Consider the following 20,918-nt stretch of genomic DNA (forward strand, 5'->3'; position numbering starts at 1 on the left):
AGTTGTAGTCTTGGGCCGCAGAGAGGCCATGGCGGTGGCGGACCGGCCAGGGGCGCGTAGTGTCCCCGTGGTACCAGTCGCCAGTGGCCACAGCATCCCGGTGCTGGGGCTCGGTAAGTGGCGGCGGGCCCGCCCAGAGCCCGCCTCCCTGCCAGAGGCGTTGTGAGAGGACGGGGGTCACCCCAGGGCCCGGCCCGGCCAGGCCGGCTCGGCAGGTTCAGCGCTGCCTTTGGCCCGCAGCCGGACTCGCCCCAGGGCAGCCCGGACCGGAGCCTCCTGCCGAGCTGTCCGCGCTGAGCCTGGTGCTCCTCCAAGAGCCCCTGCGCTGCCCGGTGAGGCTTCGTGCTCCTGCCAAATGCGACCAGCTAGGCCTGCTGGGGAGCGGTGTGCTCCCAGCACCACTGCACCGCTCCCCTCCCACCTGGCCCGGGGGGATGTGCGGTGGTTTGGGTGTGTTTTCTTACGAGGCTTGGGAGCAGACTTTTCTTTAGAGCAGACTCTCATGATAGAATTAACCTTATTGCACCTGTTGGACTGAGAGCCTGTGTAGGATTCTCAGCATCTGTGAGGCACAAGGGAATGGTGGTTGATGATGAAGGATACTTGATGCAGCTGTCTCTTAGTCACTATGTAGGGAGCAAAACAGCTTATGTTGTTCAAAAATTACTATTTTTTTTCCCTTTTGCTGTTTTTTGGTTGGTTGGTCGGTTTGGTTTGGGTTTTTTGAGGGGTTGGTTGGTTATTTTAATCTGTAACACTTACTGCCAATTTACTTTTCTTGGAGACTTTTTATAAAAATAATAATAAAAAAATAATGTACATAGTCTGTTTTAGAGAATGGACTTGGTTGTCTTATGTCTATTGTTTCAGTATATGCTGAACTGTGCTTCAGACTGTCTACAGAACCACCTTTTTTATCGAGGATGTAATGCATTTCTTGGGTTATGGGAAGAATAAACTGGCTAGAAAGACTCCTTTGTACTCTCCACCCAATAGCTGCTCCCTGTCCTTTTGCTGTGTTGGAAAGTCCTGAGCAGCCTGTTGTTAAGCCTGAATTCATACCACAGTAAATGGATAGTGGCATACAGGAAAATCAAGTTGAATTTTTCTGGCCCAGTAACTTCTGCCAGGTATGGCTTTCAAGGAGCTTCTCTTGGTTTTCAAGGAGCTTCTCTTGACTTACAGTGGTGGTGTTGTCATGAACAGGATTTGGTTCTTTGATTTCACCTACCTATTCTTGTCTTGCTAGAGGAACACTTTACATAGTGCTTTATATATTCTGCAGATCTTTGACAATTATGTAACAGACAGGAACCAGTAAGGTCATTTTAAGGAGTCCTTGATATACACTGCAAAATGCTGAGAATTTAAGAAAAGAACAGAGAAAAAAAAGTTGAAGATTCGCCATGCTTGCATTTGTGGTCAAGCTGTAAATACCACAATATGCAGCCCAACACAATGGGATCTTTATGGTAGTTATTCTCACTTAACTGCTCTTTTCCACATTAATGGCTTATTTTTGTTACAGTCTCACTGCATTAACTAATATTTGCAGTGCAAAAGATTTACTCAGATATGAAGTAGAGGAGAACTTTCTTAAATGAGAATGCATTTTCTGCAAGGCCATTTTCTGTAGGATTTAAGATTTGTTTGTCCTTTCTTATCCCTCTAAACATGCAGACCTAATTGTTATCTGATCCCTCAAAGACAACTTTAATAGTCACAGATGTTGCCTCTGTTGCTAGATAATCTTTCTAAAAGCTTCAGAGAGATAAATATGCTAAATATGCATAAAGATGGTTCCAGCTCTCCAGTTGTGCCACCTGGAAGGCAGCTCAGATAGCTATGCAAGTTATTCTAAAGTGATGAAACCCCTTTTGTGGTATCTGAGAGCCAAATTAGGAGACAGCTAATGCACATCTTGGCCAGAACACGTTGCTCAAAAGGGTGCAACAACACCCTGGAATAGCATTCTGTCAAAAATATTTCTTCTTCCTGTTCAAGCTTCAGTTATCAAAAGGTATTTGTGATGGTGGTTTTATGCTTTGGGTTTTTTTGTAAAAATGGGTTTCCATGCCACAGCTTATTTGTCATTTGCATAGAAGTTCAGTAAGTTGGTCCAGGTTTGATGCAAAAGGGGAGATGAGGGGAAGGAGGTTAAGTCTTTCATTAGGTTACCATTCTCTTTCTGGGGTTCTGTGCTCTTACATAAACTGCTCTTAGTGATGAGGATCCATTTCCATTAAAATCTCTAGTGAGAAAGATGAATTTTTTTTACCCCAGAGAAGGCCATGGAGTGTGCAAAATTTGTGTTCTATCTGAAGGATTACTTTGAATAGCATGCTGAATTCTGTACATGCAAAATTTCCTATCTACTTAGATGCGTATTCATAGTGTCTTGTGTCTGGCAAAAGACCAGTCTGCTAACAATGGTAAAACACACTGACTTTTCTGAGACACAAAGCAATTGTTATAAGGCAGCTCACTTTTATGTTAGAAATATATTGTATAGCTAACATTTTAATTAACAAATAAAAACAATATGCACCTTGTTTATTGTATGATTATGAAAACTGCTGGTAACTTTATATTTCATATGGTTTAATGCTAACAGTTGTGTTAGCCAACATTATTCATGTGCAGAGGGTCAGGCATGTTTATGGTCAATTTTCATTACAAAGGCTGCTTTCTACTGGAGTAGGCTTAAGTCTAAAATGAATTGGCATTTTGGCCCTAATGCTTGTCTCGAGTGTAAATCTATGCCCTCGAGAGTGCATTACCTCATAGTGGCTTTAGATTGCTTTTGAAAAAGGATACATTCACTATCTTGCTAACAAGATAGTTTGTAAGACCTTATTAGTGTTTTAGAAGTGCATGGCAAATAACTGATATAAAACGTGACACTGTTTAAAAGTTACAGATATAGTTACACTTTTTCATAGGAGCTACATGTGTCTGAGAATCTGCTGGTGAGACTTTGTACTATAGTAGAAAACTATATTCTTTCAATTTCTTAACTGCAGAATAGTTGGTGCTTATCTAAAGGAGCATCCTCAAAAACGTATCACTTGTCAAAATGGTACACACAGTATCATCCTTGCCAGGTTTTGGAAGAAAAATGCGTAATTTGAACTGCTCATGCTTACTTCTGTTAAGTAGGAAGCTCTCACTTAGAAAGTTGTCACTTCCTTTTTTTGTAAGTCTGAGGAGTGAAAATGCCACTCTCTAAAGCATTTGATTATAATTCAGTAGCACAAGGGCTTTTCTTCCTGTAACTGAAATATTAGGACCTTTGTCAAGCTCATGTGCTGAATGGTTGACATCTCTTAAGGTTTTGGCGCTTTCTGTTGAAATGCTCTTCATCCCCTTTATGTGGTAGTTATATTCCCATTAGAACAGGGTTTTGTGTGCTTCTTTGTGTTTGCTGTTTTGTTGGGGTTTTTTTAGGGATGGTAATAATTGCATTCAGGTGGGTTGGTCAAGTAGCCAGTGATTTCTTGGAAAGATGTGCTGGTGATACCAAAAATACATAGAGTGTTTTTGTGTAAAGTTGCTTTCTATGTAATCTTTGGGGCAGCTAGAATTAACAACAACTTGATGAAATAAAAAATTCTCTAACGATACCCTCCTATGAAAGAATAAAATTAATTGCATGCTTGTTAGGGAAGGGGCATCGGGACAGGCAATTAATAAACAAAATAATCAAGTCTTTATACTCACCGTGCCTTGCTCATGTCATGCACAGTGAATATTTTATCAGTAGTAATAATGGTCTGTACAGAACATCATTCAAGAATGCCCAGCACCATTATTGTAGGTACTGTAGCTGGGAAAGCAGTCAGGTACTGCTCTGGGCAGCTTCTGATCAAACAGCCAAAGCCTGGGGAGAAAGTAATACACACACACACACACACACACACACAGTCCTTCCAGACTCAAGGGAAACCATTAAAATATCTCTGGCCTCATTTCAGGGTGTTTGATAGATAACGTTCCTGATACTCTGCTGTACCCTTGTCTAAGTAAATAAACCGTAAAAGTAAGTTTTTACTGATTTTTAGTTTGCTGATTGCATTAAGACATTGCATCATTTGCATTGCAATCACTCAGGACTTCTTGTATTGTTCCCAGTTCTTTTCACAACAAATAGGCCTCCTGGCAAAAAGCACAGCATCAGATTGCTCCATTTTCATTGCATCAGGTTGTGTTGGTTTTTTTTTCCTCAAAATGCTACATAAATTTTAATCTTAATGCTGAGTGGAAATACTTTAACATTCCATTATGTTTACTAATCCACTAATTACCTACTTTTTAATTATTAATCCTAAAGTTGCTTATTTTCATTCTTAAACTTAGCTGTGGTCAAAAGAAGGCCCAGTCCTGCTGGACTGGAATAAAATTAGATTTTGCTTTTCAACTCAATGGCAGTAGAATCAAGCCTTCGCTTATTTTCTACTGTTACTGCCTTTTTTAGAATTCATGGCTCTTGTTTCTTCATGGCTTTGGTTCTTAAGGAAATTTATGGAACAGTGGTCCTGGTACCAAGACCTATGGCACTCCCTGCTATTAATCTTACCCTGTAATAAGAATTGGCTGTTTATTTCTTCCCTTTGTTTTATGTCTCAACCATTTTTTTTTTTATTCTCTTGGGGCTCTGCTTCTCACCCATGGTTACCAAGTTGCCTTAATAGCCTCTTGTGATGAACAAAATGCTACCTCTATAAATCTTTCTGTCTCAATTCATCCACTGTTTCGGTAGATCTGACCTTGAGAAGTTGTACTTGATCTTTGAGGGCCTCCAGATATTTAACTTCTCTCCTGTACAGAATGTGGCCATGTCCCAGGCAGCTGGGTGTTTGCAGACAGTGGAACAAAGCAGTGTCCTCTCCCAACCTGACTAAACCTGGTGAGCTCCTACCTCCCTTGCTTTCTTCCAGCTTCACCTCCTTCCATCCTGGTGCTGTTTCATTCCTTAAAAAAACCTGAACACTGTACAAGTGTTGTTTTAAGGGGTACTAATAAATGCATCTGGGGAAAAATGCTGGGCCAACTTTTGCTTACATCAGAGTCTACAAGGTACAGAAATACGCTCTTTTTTCTGATGGAAGTTGCTGCTTTGTCTCTGCTCTCTTGTACACCTATAAATCTATGAGGTCAGCTTTTTATATGTTTGCTGGGGATTTTACCTTATATTATGGCATATGAACTGTGATTTAATAGCAGAAAAATAGCTTCATTTCTCATGCTGGATTCTTTTTGGTAAACACTGTATTGCTGATATGATACAGATGAATTTTAGAGGTCCTTCACTAATTCTAAGTAATAAATCAATTTAGGTTTCTACCACTGTTTAATAATTAAGACTTTTACCAGTATAAGCAGAGGCACTTCATGTGTATGCTTTTAACTTTCCTGTTGCCATTAAGACTTTTAAATGTTACAAGCCTAAGTGCCCAAGAGAAAAACAAATTATTTGTAAGCAATTTGAAATCAACAGAGAAGCAAGCTCCAGTATATATCATTTTTGTATTTCAGCATGGCTTTTTGGTGTAAAAAATTATACCAAATTTTGTGGGGGGAAATAAAAGAAAGCTAAACTTTATCTTTCAACCTTCATATAGCAGATTTTAGTCATCGTACCTTTTTTCTTTGCCAGAGCTTGCTAGCATAGTTTTGGCAGCATTGAATGGTGATGTCACATGCTCCTTTAACCTGAATTGCAGTAGTTCCTCATGCCACCAAATGGGGAGAAAGGAGGTACTCATTCCTGAACTCTCTTCAGTTCTAACGTTTATGCAAAGTACAGCACAAAAAGTGATACAAAATCCTTGTTGTAGGGGAAGAAGGGAGAGAAAGGGGAAAGCCATCTTTGTGGCTTTGCACCAGTTTCATAACTTTAAGGTCTGTTTATTCTTTCTTAGTGCCTGAATGGAAGTGCTTTGCATTCTAATGCATAAAGTTCTAAGGCTGAATGTGCAGTGTGAGAGGAGGGGCTAGAGGAGATGTTATTTGTCTCAGAAACTTTTAGAAAATGCGTTTTAAATTGTTAACATAAAATTTGCGGGGAAAAATAAGCGTTTAATCAGAAACATTCTTTATTGTTCAGCGTAGTTTGCACTAAGGGGAACTGGGTTGTTGCTGTCCTTGGAGCTCATGAAAGCAATTAGTTACCAGTGGGACATGGCAAGTCTCAGACCTCACACTGCCACGTGGTAGTGCAGGAGGAGGATCTGTCATGATTCACAATTACACTTTGCAAGTAAAGGGCACTGGTATGATGTCAGAAATTACCCATCAGCTTGAATTAGGATGTCACAATGGTAATTATTGTACATACATTTTCATTGTGTAAAGCTATGAGTCACTACAAATCACAATTCTCTTTATAATTTTTCCTATAATATTATCTTTACAGTGTTTTAACTGGCTTTGAATCATTGGTCTCATGTTCAACTACACTTAAATTTGCTGTCCCTCTACATAATTGTATGTTGATTATGCATAATTATAAATTATTAATATAATTTATTTTTAGGTCAGCCTTTCACAGCAGGAATGATTATGATAATGTTCTAATTAAGTACAGAATATGGGTTTAATATTTTATTTTCTTTTGATCATTCTTTTTTGTGAAAGTTTCATGCAGGAGAAAAATATTGGGTTTATCTCATTTGTAGTATTTGTCTTATTTGTAAAGTATCTCCAAATGTCTAACGTTAGTTAATTAATGTCATCCTCATCAGGTAGAGCAGTCTAAGGACATATTTGAAACAGGAAGGGAAATAATACTTTTGTTCAGTCTGTTTATTTGCTGTACATAGTACATATCCTATTAGTTATGAAGTTAAACGTTCTATCAAGGTACGGTAAGTATTGGAAGTAATTTCAATTGAGTTAAGAAAGAGAATAGAATGAAAATAATTTAAAACTGGTTCACACCAGCAATTCTTCGTGCACTATTAACTGCTAAGATCTAGTCACAAAACATTATTCTGAGGAGAAAAGGTTTAGTGAACCCTAGAAATTGGATTTGATTTATGCCAGAAAATCTGCCTTTTCACTGCTTGAGATTTCTATGGAAGGAAGCCACAGTCTTTTACCAAATGGTTTCTAAGGTAACATCTTATAGCAGAGCATCTGAAACCAATTTGGTTGTTAATGAGAAATAGTTCTCACGGTGGTGGGAAAGTGTGGAGTGAAAGAGAGGCTTCAAGATTTGGCAGTCTGTCTGTAAAGGCATTTAAATAAATGTGTGCTGCTGCTCTGCTTATGAAATTTCTACGTGAATTGCACATTCATAATTGCCTTTCAAATGTATAGGTCTCTTTTCAGATTTTATTGATAAGTTGTGCATGATTAAAATATTTGACTTCTACAGATGAATAATTTAAATATCTGGCACTTTTCCAGTGGAAGTCTCTTTACTATTGCTGAAAAAATACTTGCATTTTTGGGGTGATAGTTATTTCTGCTGCCAGAAATACATTAGTGAATTGGTGCTGTATCAGAGCAATAGCATCCCACTGATGTCAGATGCCACTTGCAGACTTTCTGGGATTGCTGTGAGACACTTTCTGAGAAGTTGCTCTTGAACCTACTTTCCTGTCTAAGGTTCTGAGGAGATAAATGGTGGGTCAGTGAACAGAAATGTGTGGTCATTTTAAAGTAGATGATCTGAATATCCTTTACAACCAGAGTCTCTTTGGGATGGAGGGAATAGAGTGCTTCTATCAACAATGGCTCATTGCTATTTCTTCCTTCCTCTCAGGAAGAGAGAAAACCAGCAATTCTGGCTTCCCTTTCCCTGGATACATAATAAACATGTAATGGCTCTCTCCTACCCTCTTTCCTTGAGGCAAGGTTGTATTCCTGCATTTTGTTTCTTGGTGCCTGTGTAGACTTGCCTGAGTAGAATTACGGAGTTTAAAATCGTGCTTGCTTACTTTTTTTCTTCTGTTACTGAATTCTGTTAGTGTGTTCTGAGTCGTACAGGGGAAAAGCAGTCCCAGAGTGACACCTTTGCACTAAGCAATGCATCATCTGTTTAGCAGACAAATAAGCAAACAAACAAAAGAATAAGAAAGAGAAGCATTGCCAAAGTAAAACTTACATACTAAAATAATTAAACCATTCATAATCCAAATAACTTTTACAGAAGCAGGAGAAACTTGCCTTAAATGACTGAGTTTTAGATAAACCTGTGTGCTGTTTTCATTCTGACCAGTTAGAGAACCATTGGTTATATAAGGGAGTGTGCTCACTGTCTCTCTGTTATTGTTGATGGGGTCCTACCAGTTTTTCCAGAAGCCGATTGTGTCTATAGGCTCCATTCCCTCAGGAGTAGCTGCCCTGTTTTATATACACATTGGGTGCCAGTCTTGTACTCTGAAAAAATTATCCAAGTTATTTTGTAAAAGTAATTGTTATTAAATTTGGATCTCTTGGCTTGAAATAGTCTCTAGTTGCCCCATGAAAATGGTAGAGTGTAGGAACTTCATAGCGAGGTTGACTTTGATTTCAGCTGCTGCAGAGGAAAACCCTACACTCCAGAAGAGAGGGGATGCTTGAATACTTTGTCCTGTGATGCTACATAGGATTTTCAGAGTAACTGACCCTGTTAAGATAAAACTGTGCCAAATAGTTTACTATGGCAGTAAGAACACCTGGGTTGTAGTGCTGTGGTGATAGAAAGTAAGTGTGACATTATCTGCTTGTCTGAGAGCAGCTGTAGGGATGGTGTTGGGGAATATAATAGAAAGAAAGGCTCCAGGAGACAAGTTCATGGAGAAGGTCTTTCTGATCGTTTGCTGATTGGCTGGGACACAGCCGTGATTTTATTTTTTTTTAAAATGTGAATAAAAGCATTTATTAAATCAAATTATTTAACTGTGGCTGCCAAGGGGGGAACTTGTTTTGCTCCATCCCTGGCCCAAAATTTAGTGGGTTTTCACCTCTGAGGAATTATTCAGGTTCATGAATAATTCTGAAACTGTACTCTCTCTTTTTGGCCATTTAACCATCTGAGTCAGCTTGTCAGACGATCATATGAATACAAAATTAGGAGGAGGATGTAAGATGGACAGCAAGTAAGGATTGTCTGTCCTTGAGCCTTTCCACAGAAGAGGCATGTGGTTTTGTGAGTGGATTAGCAGTTAACCTTGAAATGTGTTATATGTTCATTTGCATTATGTATGGCCATTTTATGTTTTATCATCACATTTGCTCATAAGGTAATTAGGAAATCAAACTATATGAACACCAAAAAAAATCAATATATTCATAAGATGTTATATTGATGTAATGTTGAACTAGTAGAAATAAAACTAATAGAATGAGGTATGTCAAGCCTGTTATGGCATACAGTACCAAATATACACAATGAGTGTGTAAAAATTGATAAAAGGATGTTTGAGCTTTTGCTCTTACTTACTTGGAGGTAAAAAAATCAGCAAGGAATGGGCATTTTTGCAGGTGTTTTCTTTGTCAACTCTTTTAATTTAGTACTGATGTCAGAAGATCATTAATCTCTGACATGATCTCTAATTATTCTGGCCGGGGTTTCACCAGCAGGAACTTGCCTAGTGTTATTCCACTGAATTCAAGTCGCCAAAGTTATTCATATCACTGGACGTTTTTATATATGCAAATGAATAATCATTTCACATTTCATAAAGAACATGAAGACGTTTCTCCATAAAGGGAGGGAGAAAGCAGGGAGAGAAAGTAGATCCTGGTTCTTTTTGAAAAACTGTTGGTGCTTTGGATCTCTCTCTGTAGTTCTACAGCTTCGCGAGGGAGAACAGAAAGTTTAATGAGACTGAGAGCTGAGCTGGTGCATAAATCTGGGAGGGGGGATAGCGGGTGGTTTGTTACTTGTTCCACATATTTGGTGGTGTCAGAGGTGGAGATGTTGCTGATTTTCTATTTTTGAGGGATTGGGGGAGGTGTTGCTGATTGGCATGTTGGGTTTTTGTCCCCTGTAGCAACTGCATTATGAAAAGGATTCTGCCTTTCTGATAATCTTTGTATCATTTTATGGGTTGTTCAGAGCATTTTCTCACTCCAGTTTTGATGGCAGTGTTCTTCAGGGTACCAACAAAGTGATGAGTAACTGTGACAAAATAACAGCGTAACTAATTAAGCCTACTTTCCATGGATTTGTGTCCTCTGACCTATCTGTATTTTCACTGCAGTATCCTTGTCCCTTACAACCCCCAGTTTTTCACAAAATCCATAGGAATGTAATTGTCTTGCACATCTTCCAATCTGTCAAATTTGGCTTAGTTCAGTCAGTGAGGTAACAGTGCTCTTTCCCTAGGAAACAAGTTAAAATACTAGCTAAAAAATAGGAAGCTTTTCCAAATGTACGTATATTTGACATAGTTTCTTGAAAGGAATTCCTATTTCTTATTAGCAAATTCTAGGGAAAAAAATGTATTAAATATTTTTAGAAACAGGACGGGGATGGAAAGGGTGCAGGTCCATACTAGTTTTAAATGCATGATTGAATTTTGTCTTTAAATATACATGTACAGTGTGAATTACGTCGCTATGAGCAAAGGGGAATCCCAAACCTGTAAGAATGTTAATGTGTTGAAATAGCATTGTTTGAATTTCTAATATAAAAAAATTAGAAAGTTCAGTCATTCCACCTTCTTTTGTCATCCTTCTGCATCTATGACTTTGTAACTTCTTTAATCACATGTGTAAACACAAGAAAACTGTGATTTCTAAAGTCTAGGAGTGTTATTGTAGTAGCATAATTAGCTTATCAACCTATTGTTCATGATTAAGTTGGCTTGCAAAGTGGTAATATTAAATAATTGCTGATTTCTTTTTAATTACTGTTTAGTGTACCAGGACTGTTGTAGTTCATTTTTAGGCATAGAAATTGAGATAATTTCCTCCAGATTGATCTTGCTGTCTTTATTTCTTGTGTAACGAGTGTGCGTGCCATCACTGAATGGGGAACAATAACAAAATTCTTCTGATTTTTCCTTCTTAGCCCCTCTCTCCCTTTAACTTAAAGGGTTAAATTAGGAAAAAAAAAAAAAAAAAGTTGTTTGTCCTAAATGTTCTTACTGAAATCCATTATGCATGAAAAGAGTCAGAGTCCATTTGCAAGACCTCTAAATGAACTCCATTCATTCTGTGCTTAGAAATGTCCATTCAGCCAGAAACAGACACAATAGTTACAACCTCATTTATTTTGCACCAGTACCAGCATATTAAAAGTGAAGGGTTTGTTATGAAGAAGTATAGTAATGTTTCTATGCTAGTTATATAATTCCGTATTGAAATTCCTTTTGGACTTGAATAATGTAAAATTGCATATATATTCTTAGCCCATAATTGTAATGTAGTAGCATTGCAGTCATCTAAAATTCTTAAACATTCATGAGGATTTTGAAATAGCTATTTTGAAAACCAAGTTGACTTAGGTTAAGTTATTTTGATGTAAAACAAGTTGTAGAGACATTTATTTTTAGTTGGCTCAGAAATTAAGCCAGTTAGTAATCATATTTAGTTGCTATAAAAAAAAGATTTAAAGTTTTGTCTTTTAGAACATTAAAAACTTTATTTATGTATTTTTTAATTTATGAAAGTAAATTACTTATGATATGCATGTCAAAATTATAGGAATATAGTATTATAATTTCATCACTTTAAAGTCTATGAAGGTAAGTCAAGAATTCACTACTCCACATTTTGTTGGTCTCAAATATAAAGTGGAAATTGTCCTGCTGTGATCAGCAGGATGTCATGATCCTGATCTCTATGGATGTGACATCAACCATATTATATCTTAGTGTAAATGACTTTGAGTGTTGGGCAAGACTTATTGGCTTTCCTTCTAAGACCAGGAATGAGCAAAAAAGATAAGCATTTAGGAAAACCTGGCTTGCCTTACGTAAATTCTCTGCCTTGTCACGTGCTGTTAAAATGAGTGAGAAAGTCCTGCAGCCTCCCCTGGGCATTGTTGCCCCATTGGGGTTAGGAAGCTCTGAGGAGGAGCACCTGTGCTTTCATTTGTGCCCTTTTCCTGGCAGCCTGGGTGGCCATTTGCAGGGGTAATTTCATAATGTGCAGGTAGTCCTTGAGGTACAAATAAAAACCATGTTTGGAGGGAAAGAGAAGGGTAAGAACAGACACAAATTTCACTTTAAATAATTCTTTGACCTCGAGTCCTTTATTCATTTATTTAGATTTAGCAGTGGCTGAAGCCCGGTTGCTGTGGCCTGTTGAGGACTGTGCAGGGCCATTTCTGAAGTCAGCGACAGAACCACTTTGTGCTGCCTGTTGTTTATGGCATGAGGGCCTTTAAGTACTGTTATCAGCTTGGAAGGAGGTGACTTGGGAGCTGACTGGAACTGACTGAGCATTTCCTCCAACAAACTAGAAAATACTGTTTGTGGGAAGTGTGTGGAGTGAGGGTGAATGGGTGAGGGGCTCATGGCAGGAAAAACAACTAACAGGAAAGGGTAAGTAGAAACATCATCCTCCTTGCTCTCAACCAGTTCTTTATCTGAAGTCCTCCTGCTGGTTGCTTTTCCTGCTGAGTCTCCTCCTCCTTCCGTCCCCTTGACATGCAAAATACACGTCCAGTGAATCCCCACACAATGACAGTAACAGGATTTTGTTACTGAAACTCCTTGCATATGCCCATTCTGTAACTCCTGTGTAGGATTCCATTGTTTTGGTTACTGCTGAGTTTTACATTATGTAAATGGCACCTGCACTATGGTGCAGCCTGGGATTGTACAATGCAATAATAACTTCAAGCTACCAAGAGTCCAACAGAATAAAGGTTCCAGGATATGCTTTTTGCAAAGTAAATGGTTTTAGAAGTTGTTTGGTGTTGCTGCCTGTTTTAGAGCTACTAAAGTGCTAGATCGCCCGTGCTACCTCTCTAGGCTGCTCGAGGCTTTCTAAGGCATTAAAGTACTAGCCTAGCCGGTATAAAGCTGAAAAGATACCTTCCACAGTTTGGGGTTTTGGTTTCTTTAAAATATTTTCATCTGCTTATGCTTCTATATGAAAATTAAGAGACATATATTAATTTTCCATAAAGTATGTGTTTTATCTTTGATGATTTTCAGCCTAACTCCTTAAATCACTTCTTTATAGCTAAATGCTGTTGATATTTGATTTTGATGGAGTTACTTCTGATCAGCACTAACTTCTCCCTTTTCATGTATTTTACAAGCCTAAAGATCAGTCAGTTCCCATTCCTTTACTATTAGGAAATGAAAATTAATTAAGAAGGTTTTGTGTCAATATATCAAAAAAAAAGAAGGAAAAATTGAAAACAATTATAAAATATGCCCCTCATAATTCACTGCTGACAATTCACTTCTGCTTTCGTTGTTTAGGTACTTCCCACCAGGGTGGCTATTCCCACACTGCAGTGGTCCATGCCCTACAGAAATGCGGCATTCGTCACATTGACACAGCAAAAAGATACGGCTGTGAATCCCTCCTCCAAAGGGCCATCAGAGAGAGTGCTGTGAAGCGAGAGGACCTCTGGATAACTACCAAACTTTGGCACAGTGATTGTGGCTATGAAAGCACAAAAAAGGCCTGCCTGGAGTCATGTGAAAGGCTTGGTGTTGAGTATCTTGGTATGAATCTTTCCATATAGCTCATTTATTGTGCCTTCCATGGGAGTACTTGCAAAGATGAATGAGTTCTGAAAACAATTATGTAGTACAGATGGGTCGAAGAAACCAAATTCTGCCTTTATTTACACATTTGCAGGTTTCTTGTTCTCTTTGTTCTCTAGGAAGTTCACAGGTGTACAGTTGAGAGCACAGAGTTTTTTCTTGTTGCAAATGTTTTGTAAAGGTATTTTTTATTGTAAAATTATTTAAGGAACAACTATGTGAGTTTTATATATTTTGCTAAAAAACATCCAAAACCTATGAAATAAGGATTTATAAACTTTACAATAATATATTGGCAACAGGGTGACAAAGATGCCTGGTTTCTTCGGTGGTCTATTTTCTTTTTATCAAGGAATGGGAGTCCTTTCTAAAACTTACTTTGTAGGTCTTTTAACTTTTTAAAATTCTGTATACTGCCTTTGGTTTGGTCTGTCTGATGGAATATGCTTTGGGGAAAATTTTAGAAGTATCTACAAGACTTTAGAAAACTAAAAGCTTAACTAACGCTGCACTTGTAAATTTACCCTGATCATAAACTCCTTGTAGTCAAAGATGTAATATTGCTACTACCTTATTACACAGGCAGAGTTGCAGTAATGATGCCAATTAATTCCTGCAACAGGTCATAGGAGAGGAGGTACCTGAAAATAAACATATTTGCTTATTTTAGCAATAAACAAACTTCAATGAGGAAGTGAATTTTGCTGAATTAATAATGTATAATATTAATGGCAGCTGTGTGCTGTATTCACTGGCTTTTTTTTTTGGCTGACTACTTTACAAGGTGAACAAGGAAAAACTTGTATTTGTTAGACAGAGATTCTTGTATGCACACCTTTGGCTCCATTCTTTTGGAAATGTATCCCTTAACTTCTTCCACAGGTACAGAATAATGCAAAATGAATTAAAATTCCTTTCTGTTTGTCCCGTGCAAATGCAGGTCTCAAAATTTCAAGCCCTGACTTTCTCCTTTAAACTGAGAAATAACATTATTCCTCCTCTCTGTTTTCTGCTTGTTATATTTTGTGTTTGCTTTCTTTTTTCTTCTGCTTGCTCTGGCACTGGTGCTGAATGTTGATGAGAGGAAAACTTGATTCACTTCCAAGAAGTCATTTGCACTGATTCCTTCTAGTACTGTAAGTTGTTCTTATTTTCTCAGGTAGTAGGTTGGAGTAGATGCTCACAAAAATACTGAGTTTGTGTATTGTTGCTAAGCAGAAATGCCTGAAAGAAGAAGAAGAATATCTGAGAGCAAGAAATGTACTAATGCTGTCACCATATGAGTGAATCCTTGGAATGGCATAAACAGAACTTGTTTGTCAGATGTGTTTAGAGCTGAGACTTCTTGTGCACATACTATTAAGACCAATTAAGGAATGTTACAGCTCCCTGCACAATTTGTCTCCATACTACATTTTTCCTTTTTTAAAAAATATATTTGTTTTGGTTTTTTTTAATACACTCACTCATATTCCCTTCTTCTTCACCTTTCTTCCACTGATGTGGAGATGTCTGAAAAATTTATATCGCTGTTCCTGGACCACTTAGTCAGCCATAGTGACCTAAATCAATGCTGATCCGGATAAATCAGAATTTCCTGATTTCATTCTATGGTATTAACCAAGTATGTGGGGGTTCACATCTTTTGTAAAGATACATAGTTCATAAAGAAAACTGAAAGATCCTAAATAATACATCTGTGATGTTAGATCTTTCTGTTGGAGGGAAAGTTAGTAATTTAGAAGAGTACAAAAAGAAAAAGCTGCAGGAGCCCTGGCAGCTAAATGTGCAGCTAGGCTTTTTGTTCATGTTCATTTTCTTGAGGGTCTTTATGGGTTACTGAGTCCATCCATAAAGACTGAATTAGAAACCTGGGAAATAATCTAACAGGAATTAATAAATCTGTGCATTATCAATATATAGAATGCCAGCTGTTGAAACAGATGAGCTGTTGAAAGCAGTCACAGCTTTTTAAGAGAAAAATGCTCCATGTAAAATACTTATTATGAAGCCTTTTCAATAAACAGTTCTCAAACAAATGGTACTAGGAGAGCAGTGTTGCAGGATTTTTATTTGAGCTGGTAGATTATATATCCATGACATGATGGAAATTTATTGTGGGCAGTGGTTGTAACAGATACTGTGCTCCTTCCATTTTCTAAATGTGATCCTCAACTAGCAGTCACAGTAAACCAATATGAAATGGCAGCAGATATTACAGGTTTGGCAGTAGCAGAATACATTCCTTGGGATTTAGATCCAGCCTCTAAAGTAACTTCTTGAATGCTGATGTGGGTTACCGAATTCATAAACAATTTTATTTTCCTTTCGACTGTTCCGAGTTTGTCCCATTCAGGCAAATCTGGCCTATGACAAATCCCCAACTGGAGCTGGAGAAATGTGCTATCAGCATCTTCACTGTAATAGATGAGCCACATGAAATGAGTGTGTTATCGTAATCCAGATTCTGTATTGCTTCAAAACACTTTGGAGGTTGTTTCACATTGATCCTTGTTCAATGGAAGGAAACACAAAACAAAAAGGATTGAGCGAGAAAGAAAAATACATCATATCAATATTAAGTGCAGTGGCTACTGAGAAAAGCAAGGAAATATGATCACTGCATTAAGACAGCTGGGAAACATTACAAAATATACTTTTGCTTTTAGGCTTGCTATAAGGCAGGGCTTGTTTTTCATACAACTAGGTTTGTTTTAGTCAATTTTGACTTTTTAAAAAATATTGTATTAGGGATTTGAATAGAATTGCAAACTTTTATTTCCACAACATCATGTTGGCTTTTAAATGTGTAAAATGGCCCTGTACTTTCCAGTTAAGAGGAAGTGTGTTCATTGTAGGTGCTGCAACCACTAAGAAGCAATAAGCCATTCTATTTTAAATGTCTGTGTGAAAGCAACTCAAGTGTTAGTTTTAGCTTTCCTGCACCACTGTGCATTGATATTTAATGACCTTTAGGCCTTCGCTTATTGCTGCACCGTTACAGCCTGACTGTCTGCAGAGGATGTTTTAAAGAGCTGGTAAATACAAAACCAGATTGTGAATGTTTGGAGGTTTTTTCTTCTTTCTAAAGTGCATCCTGATACTGTGATTCAAGGTGGATTTTTTGATTCAAGTTTATTTTTAAAAAGTACGTGGTTGGAAGGCATCTCAAGATACTGATTAATCTTTCCCATGCTACAAGGCACAACCTTGTTCTCAACAAAAATGTAGTCTGTTCTTAAAAAACCCCAGTGATAAAGTTATATATTTCTTAATTACTAGAGCTTTAAGCTATTTCAATCAATGATTTAAAGCTAATTTCTTGCCTCCAAATGGAATTTAAGAGTGTTTCTGTTCTCACAAACACAGTACCCCAGGAGGGAAAATAGTTTAAGCAAAAGAAAATGTGTGTGGGTGTAGGGTGTGAATGTGTGTACAAATAAAAATGAAATCATAGACCTTGTTTTGTGAGGTGCTTGTTTTTACTGGCCTGCAGGTATGAGGGAAAGTTTTCTATGCAGTAGAAGTAAGATCCTAGCTGTGCTGAGGTGCTTTACACATGACTGGCAGGAGGACTATTCTACTCTTTATGAGATAAGGCACCTTTGCTCCACATCTTTCATGAATACTTCTTGCAGTCAGGAAGACTGTACTTGCTGATTTAGTAGATTGCTTTCTAGCCCTATATGCCAATATTTCTAAAAGTGAAATAATTTTTATTTAAATGAGAAAGCCTAAATTGAAATAAACATAATAGGATGATATGGACATGGTGTACCTAGTAACAAAACCTTCCTAAATTAAAGGACCAGCAGCTAGTCTTGTTTGCATCAGAGGCCTCAGACACTAATACAGAGACGGGAGATGTGTTGCATTTTTTTAGATGTCCAAAGCCAGAGATCATTCAGTTATCGAATCTCTTAAAAGTCTTCTTTGGAGAATGTTTAAGTTTCCTGAGCAGAGTACAATGCATCTGTGTCTGTGGAAATCCATGATGTAACTATTTCTGTGAGCATTTGCAAACTGTGGTGTCTCACTGAATAGTCAGGCTTTTGGAGAAGTAACTGGTGGTGAAATTCTGCTGAAGTTTGATTATTTTTGCTAAATGACATTTTTCTGCATAGTTAAGCAGTTCTTATTAGTCTGGTTTGGAGAACATAGCAAGCAGCAACTAAAAAAATAAAATTCTTCCATTTTTCTGTGAGGTAGATACTTTCACTTACTTCTATACGACACTTGCTTTATACAAGCAAAAAAGTTTAAATACAAACATGGCAGTCTCCATGCAGTAAGTAGGTCCAGTAGCATATGTAATTTTGGATCAAAATGAATACTTGATGTTAGCAATTCCTAATGCTAATCCTTAGGTTGATGTCTAATATAAATTAGTGGAAATTTTATTTGCAACAGTATTTCAGTAGTCCTGAGTTTTGAACATAACCTCACCGAACGTTTTAATCAATATCCCAATACTAGTTTTCAGTTAAATATCACAGAATTGGTATTTATTCCAATGCCATACATTGGTATATATTTTTAATAAATACAACTTCGTTTCTCAGAGAAATTAGTGAAGAAGTAATTATTCATAGATTGGTGATGAATAAGAATGCATGTGGAATTGGATGTGGACTTTATGGATAAAAGGCCAAAGAGCGAGCAACATTCTTCTTATATGTGATACAAAACCAGATGCTGCAGATGATTATATATAAGTGATTATTTGCTTGTCAGAGCTATTGTATTTAAAAGCCTAAAAGTTTAAAGTTGTATTTAAATGGTTATTGATATCAGAAAGTGCAAATGTAGCTTGTGATTTTTGTGACACATACAAAATGTTTGCCTTGCTATCTCTCTAGTGTATTTTACTATACAGAATTCTGTACTGTTCTAATTAGATTCTTAAGGTAAGTAAAGCACTTTTAATGTGCTGCATTGATGTACCAAAATTGGAGCTGGTGTATTATAGTGAATTTCATGTTACATTTTCATCGTAAATCAAGGTTGAATTTGTATTTTTAGAGGGAGAAAGCTAATATACCAACCCCCTTATACAATAATCATTAGTGCAGTCATTAAATTGTGAATAAAAGGAATTTTTTTCCTTTTTTTCCTCCATTTTTTCATTATTCGCAATGCAGAGGATCTGTATTTCACAAAGAAGTGCTGTAAATGAATGGTGTGGTGTAGTCAAAGAGCAAAAACCTCTTCTTGCAAACAAGTTGGGTTTTTTTCTTAACTCTATCTGAACTGCCAGAAAAGGAATATTATAAAGCACAAAGAAAATGGCACACATCTCAGTCATCTATTTACTTTCTTTTCCTGTTTTTCATCAGACTAATATATGCAGCAAAGGCCAAAACCTGTTTGACTGGGATACCTGCAGTTACCTGTTTAATCTGCAGTTAGAATTTGAATAGAAATGTAATTGTCTTCCAAGTATCTCTAAATTTCTCCTTCAGAATGTCTAGCAGTGTCTACAAACTTACAAAGGAGTTAGAGATCCTGTCATTTTTAAAATTTAAATCTGATTTGGAACTCTTGAGTCCAGTACATGTACATTTCTCAGTTTATGTTGGAAGTGCTTCCTTTTTCAATTGATGGAAGTCTTTTCTTGCAGGAAGACAGCACACAAAGAGCCTCCTCACGAGGGGCAGTGGAGGGGCAGCACTGATACCTTCTCTCTGGTGACCAGTGACCTGAGCAATGGCATGGAGTTGTGTTAGGGAAGGTTTAGGTTGGATATTAGGAAATGATTCTATGATTCTATGGGAATTTCACCAGTGGTAAATCTTAATTGTGTTTGAAATCATGCTAATCGTGCCAAAAAATGTAATAAAGCATAATTTTCTCACCTTAAAATATTGCTTTAAAAATTTCTTTAAAAAAATCACAAAGGCTGCCACAAAACTTAAGACAAAAAATCTGCATATAGACTGTGCTGTGGTTTCCTACAGAAATTCATAAGTGGAAGTATTCTTTAGAAAGGAAAAAGACAGACCCACTGCTGAGGTTGTATAAAATATCTGCAGAACTGTCAAATGTATTTATCTTCCGTGAAGTGGAAGACTTGCAGCACTTAGTAAGTACTAGTCCACTCATAATTCCAGTGACCAAAATCCTTTTGATTTAAATGGGGCTTGTTATGAGTGGAAAGTTTATTAAGTACATATGTAACCATGAAATTCTGATTACAGTGACCTAAACATGTGGAACATGTGCATGTTCTGCTACCCTCAGTTGTTAATGTGATGTTATAGAATTCATTTATTACAGCTGGATATATACAGTAATGATCACTGAATAGTAATTGGAACTATTATGATGATAATGTGTTAGGGGCCATTGTGGAGGTCAAATGCTGTCTCATGTGCTTTGATATATTTATTTTTTGGACACTTTAATAAGCAGTCTGGTTCTGTTTCTGTTTTAGATCTTTATTTGATACACTGGCCTGATGCACAAGTTCCAGGTAAAAGCAATCGAGAGGTCCGAGCTGAAACCTGGAGAGCGATGGAAGAGCTCTATGAGAAAGGTGATAAATAACAAAACCTACCTTAGAAGAAGGAATTATAGTGTGCTTTGGGATTGGGAAACTCATAGTGAGAGATGTTTAAAAAACTCTAATTTGAACTGGATGCTCATATTTCAGTGGAATTTGGGTGTGTAAGTTATGAAAATCTCTTTGAAAATTGCAGCATTAGCAATTTGGTGCTGCTTGTAAATAATACATTGTCAAATTCTGTCCATGAGATTAATAATGGTGTGCATGCTTCTTGAAGAAATCTACTGATTTCTTGAAATCTCTATGCCACTATAGAACACCACTGAACACTATAGAACATCTTTGTAGTAACCTCCTCTTTTTTAAGTATAAATCATGCCAAATTTTATCTCCTTTAGATATTTTTTAATAATTGTATGATGCCATTTTCCAATTTATCATACATTGTGGTGTTTTATAACTGCGTTTGTGTTTTAAAAGTTAACAAAATAAAATGGCTAAATGAGGAATGAATACTCAGCTGCAGATTCTTTGGTGCTAACTTTTGGGAAGAATTGTCAAAGAACAGAGCTACTCTCTCAAGTTTGGATAACTCATTTTGATTTTCAGTGCACAGCAAACTTCAGTTTATGCTCATAGCAATAGGAGGAGTAGACTGTAGATTGAGTAGGATGATTTTGCTCCTGAAGTATGCAGAATTATTAGAAACGGTGTGAGAGAAGATCCTGTCATGCCATTCTTGGGCCATG

General features: G+C 37.2%; 1 protein-coding gene across 5 annotated transcripts in view; it reads left to right on the forward strand.

Moving 5' to 3' along the window:
- Positions 1 to 4: 4 nt before the first annotated feature.
- LOC104695381 (uncharacterized oxidoreductase ZK1290.5-like) overlaps positions 5 to 20,918 on the forward strand; it is a 45,745-nt gene continuing 24,831 nt past the window's right edge. For 3 of the 5 annotated variants that reach the window (XR_002047618.2, XR_002047617.2, XM_010409222.3), the window contains exons 1-3: positions 7 to 113; positions 13,374 to 13,622; positions 20,098 to 20,199. Coding sequence is in view for 3 of the 5 variants with exons in the window: in XM_010409222.3 (XP_010407524.1) it covers positions 29 to 113; positions 13,374 to 13,622; positions 20,098 to 20,199 (436 nt within the window). In the remaining 2 variants the exon portion in view is untranslated. Of the gene's footprint in view, positions 114 to 13,373; positions 13,623 to 20,097; positions 20,200 to 20,918 lie in introns of all 5 variants that reach the window. The other 2 variants (XM_010409224.3, XM_010409226.3) reach the window with 2 other exon arrangements.

Source organism: Corvus cornix, chromosome 8 (genome assembly GCF_000738735.6).
Source record: "Corvus cornix cornix isolate S_Up_H32 chromosome 8, ASM73873v5, whole genome shotgun sequence".
Lineage (NCBI taxonomy): Eukaryota > Metazoa > Chordata > Aves > Passeriformes > Corvidae > Corvus > Corvus cornix.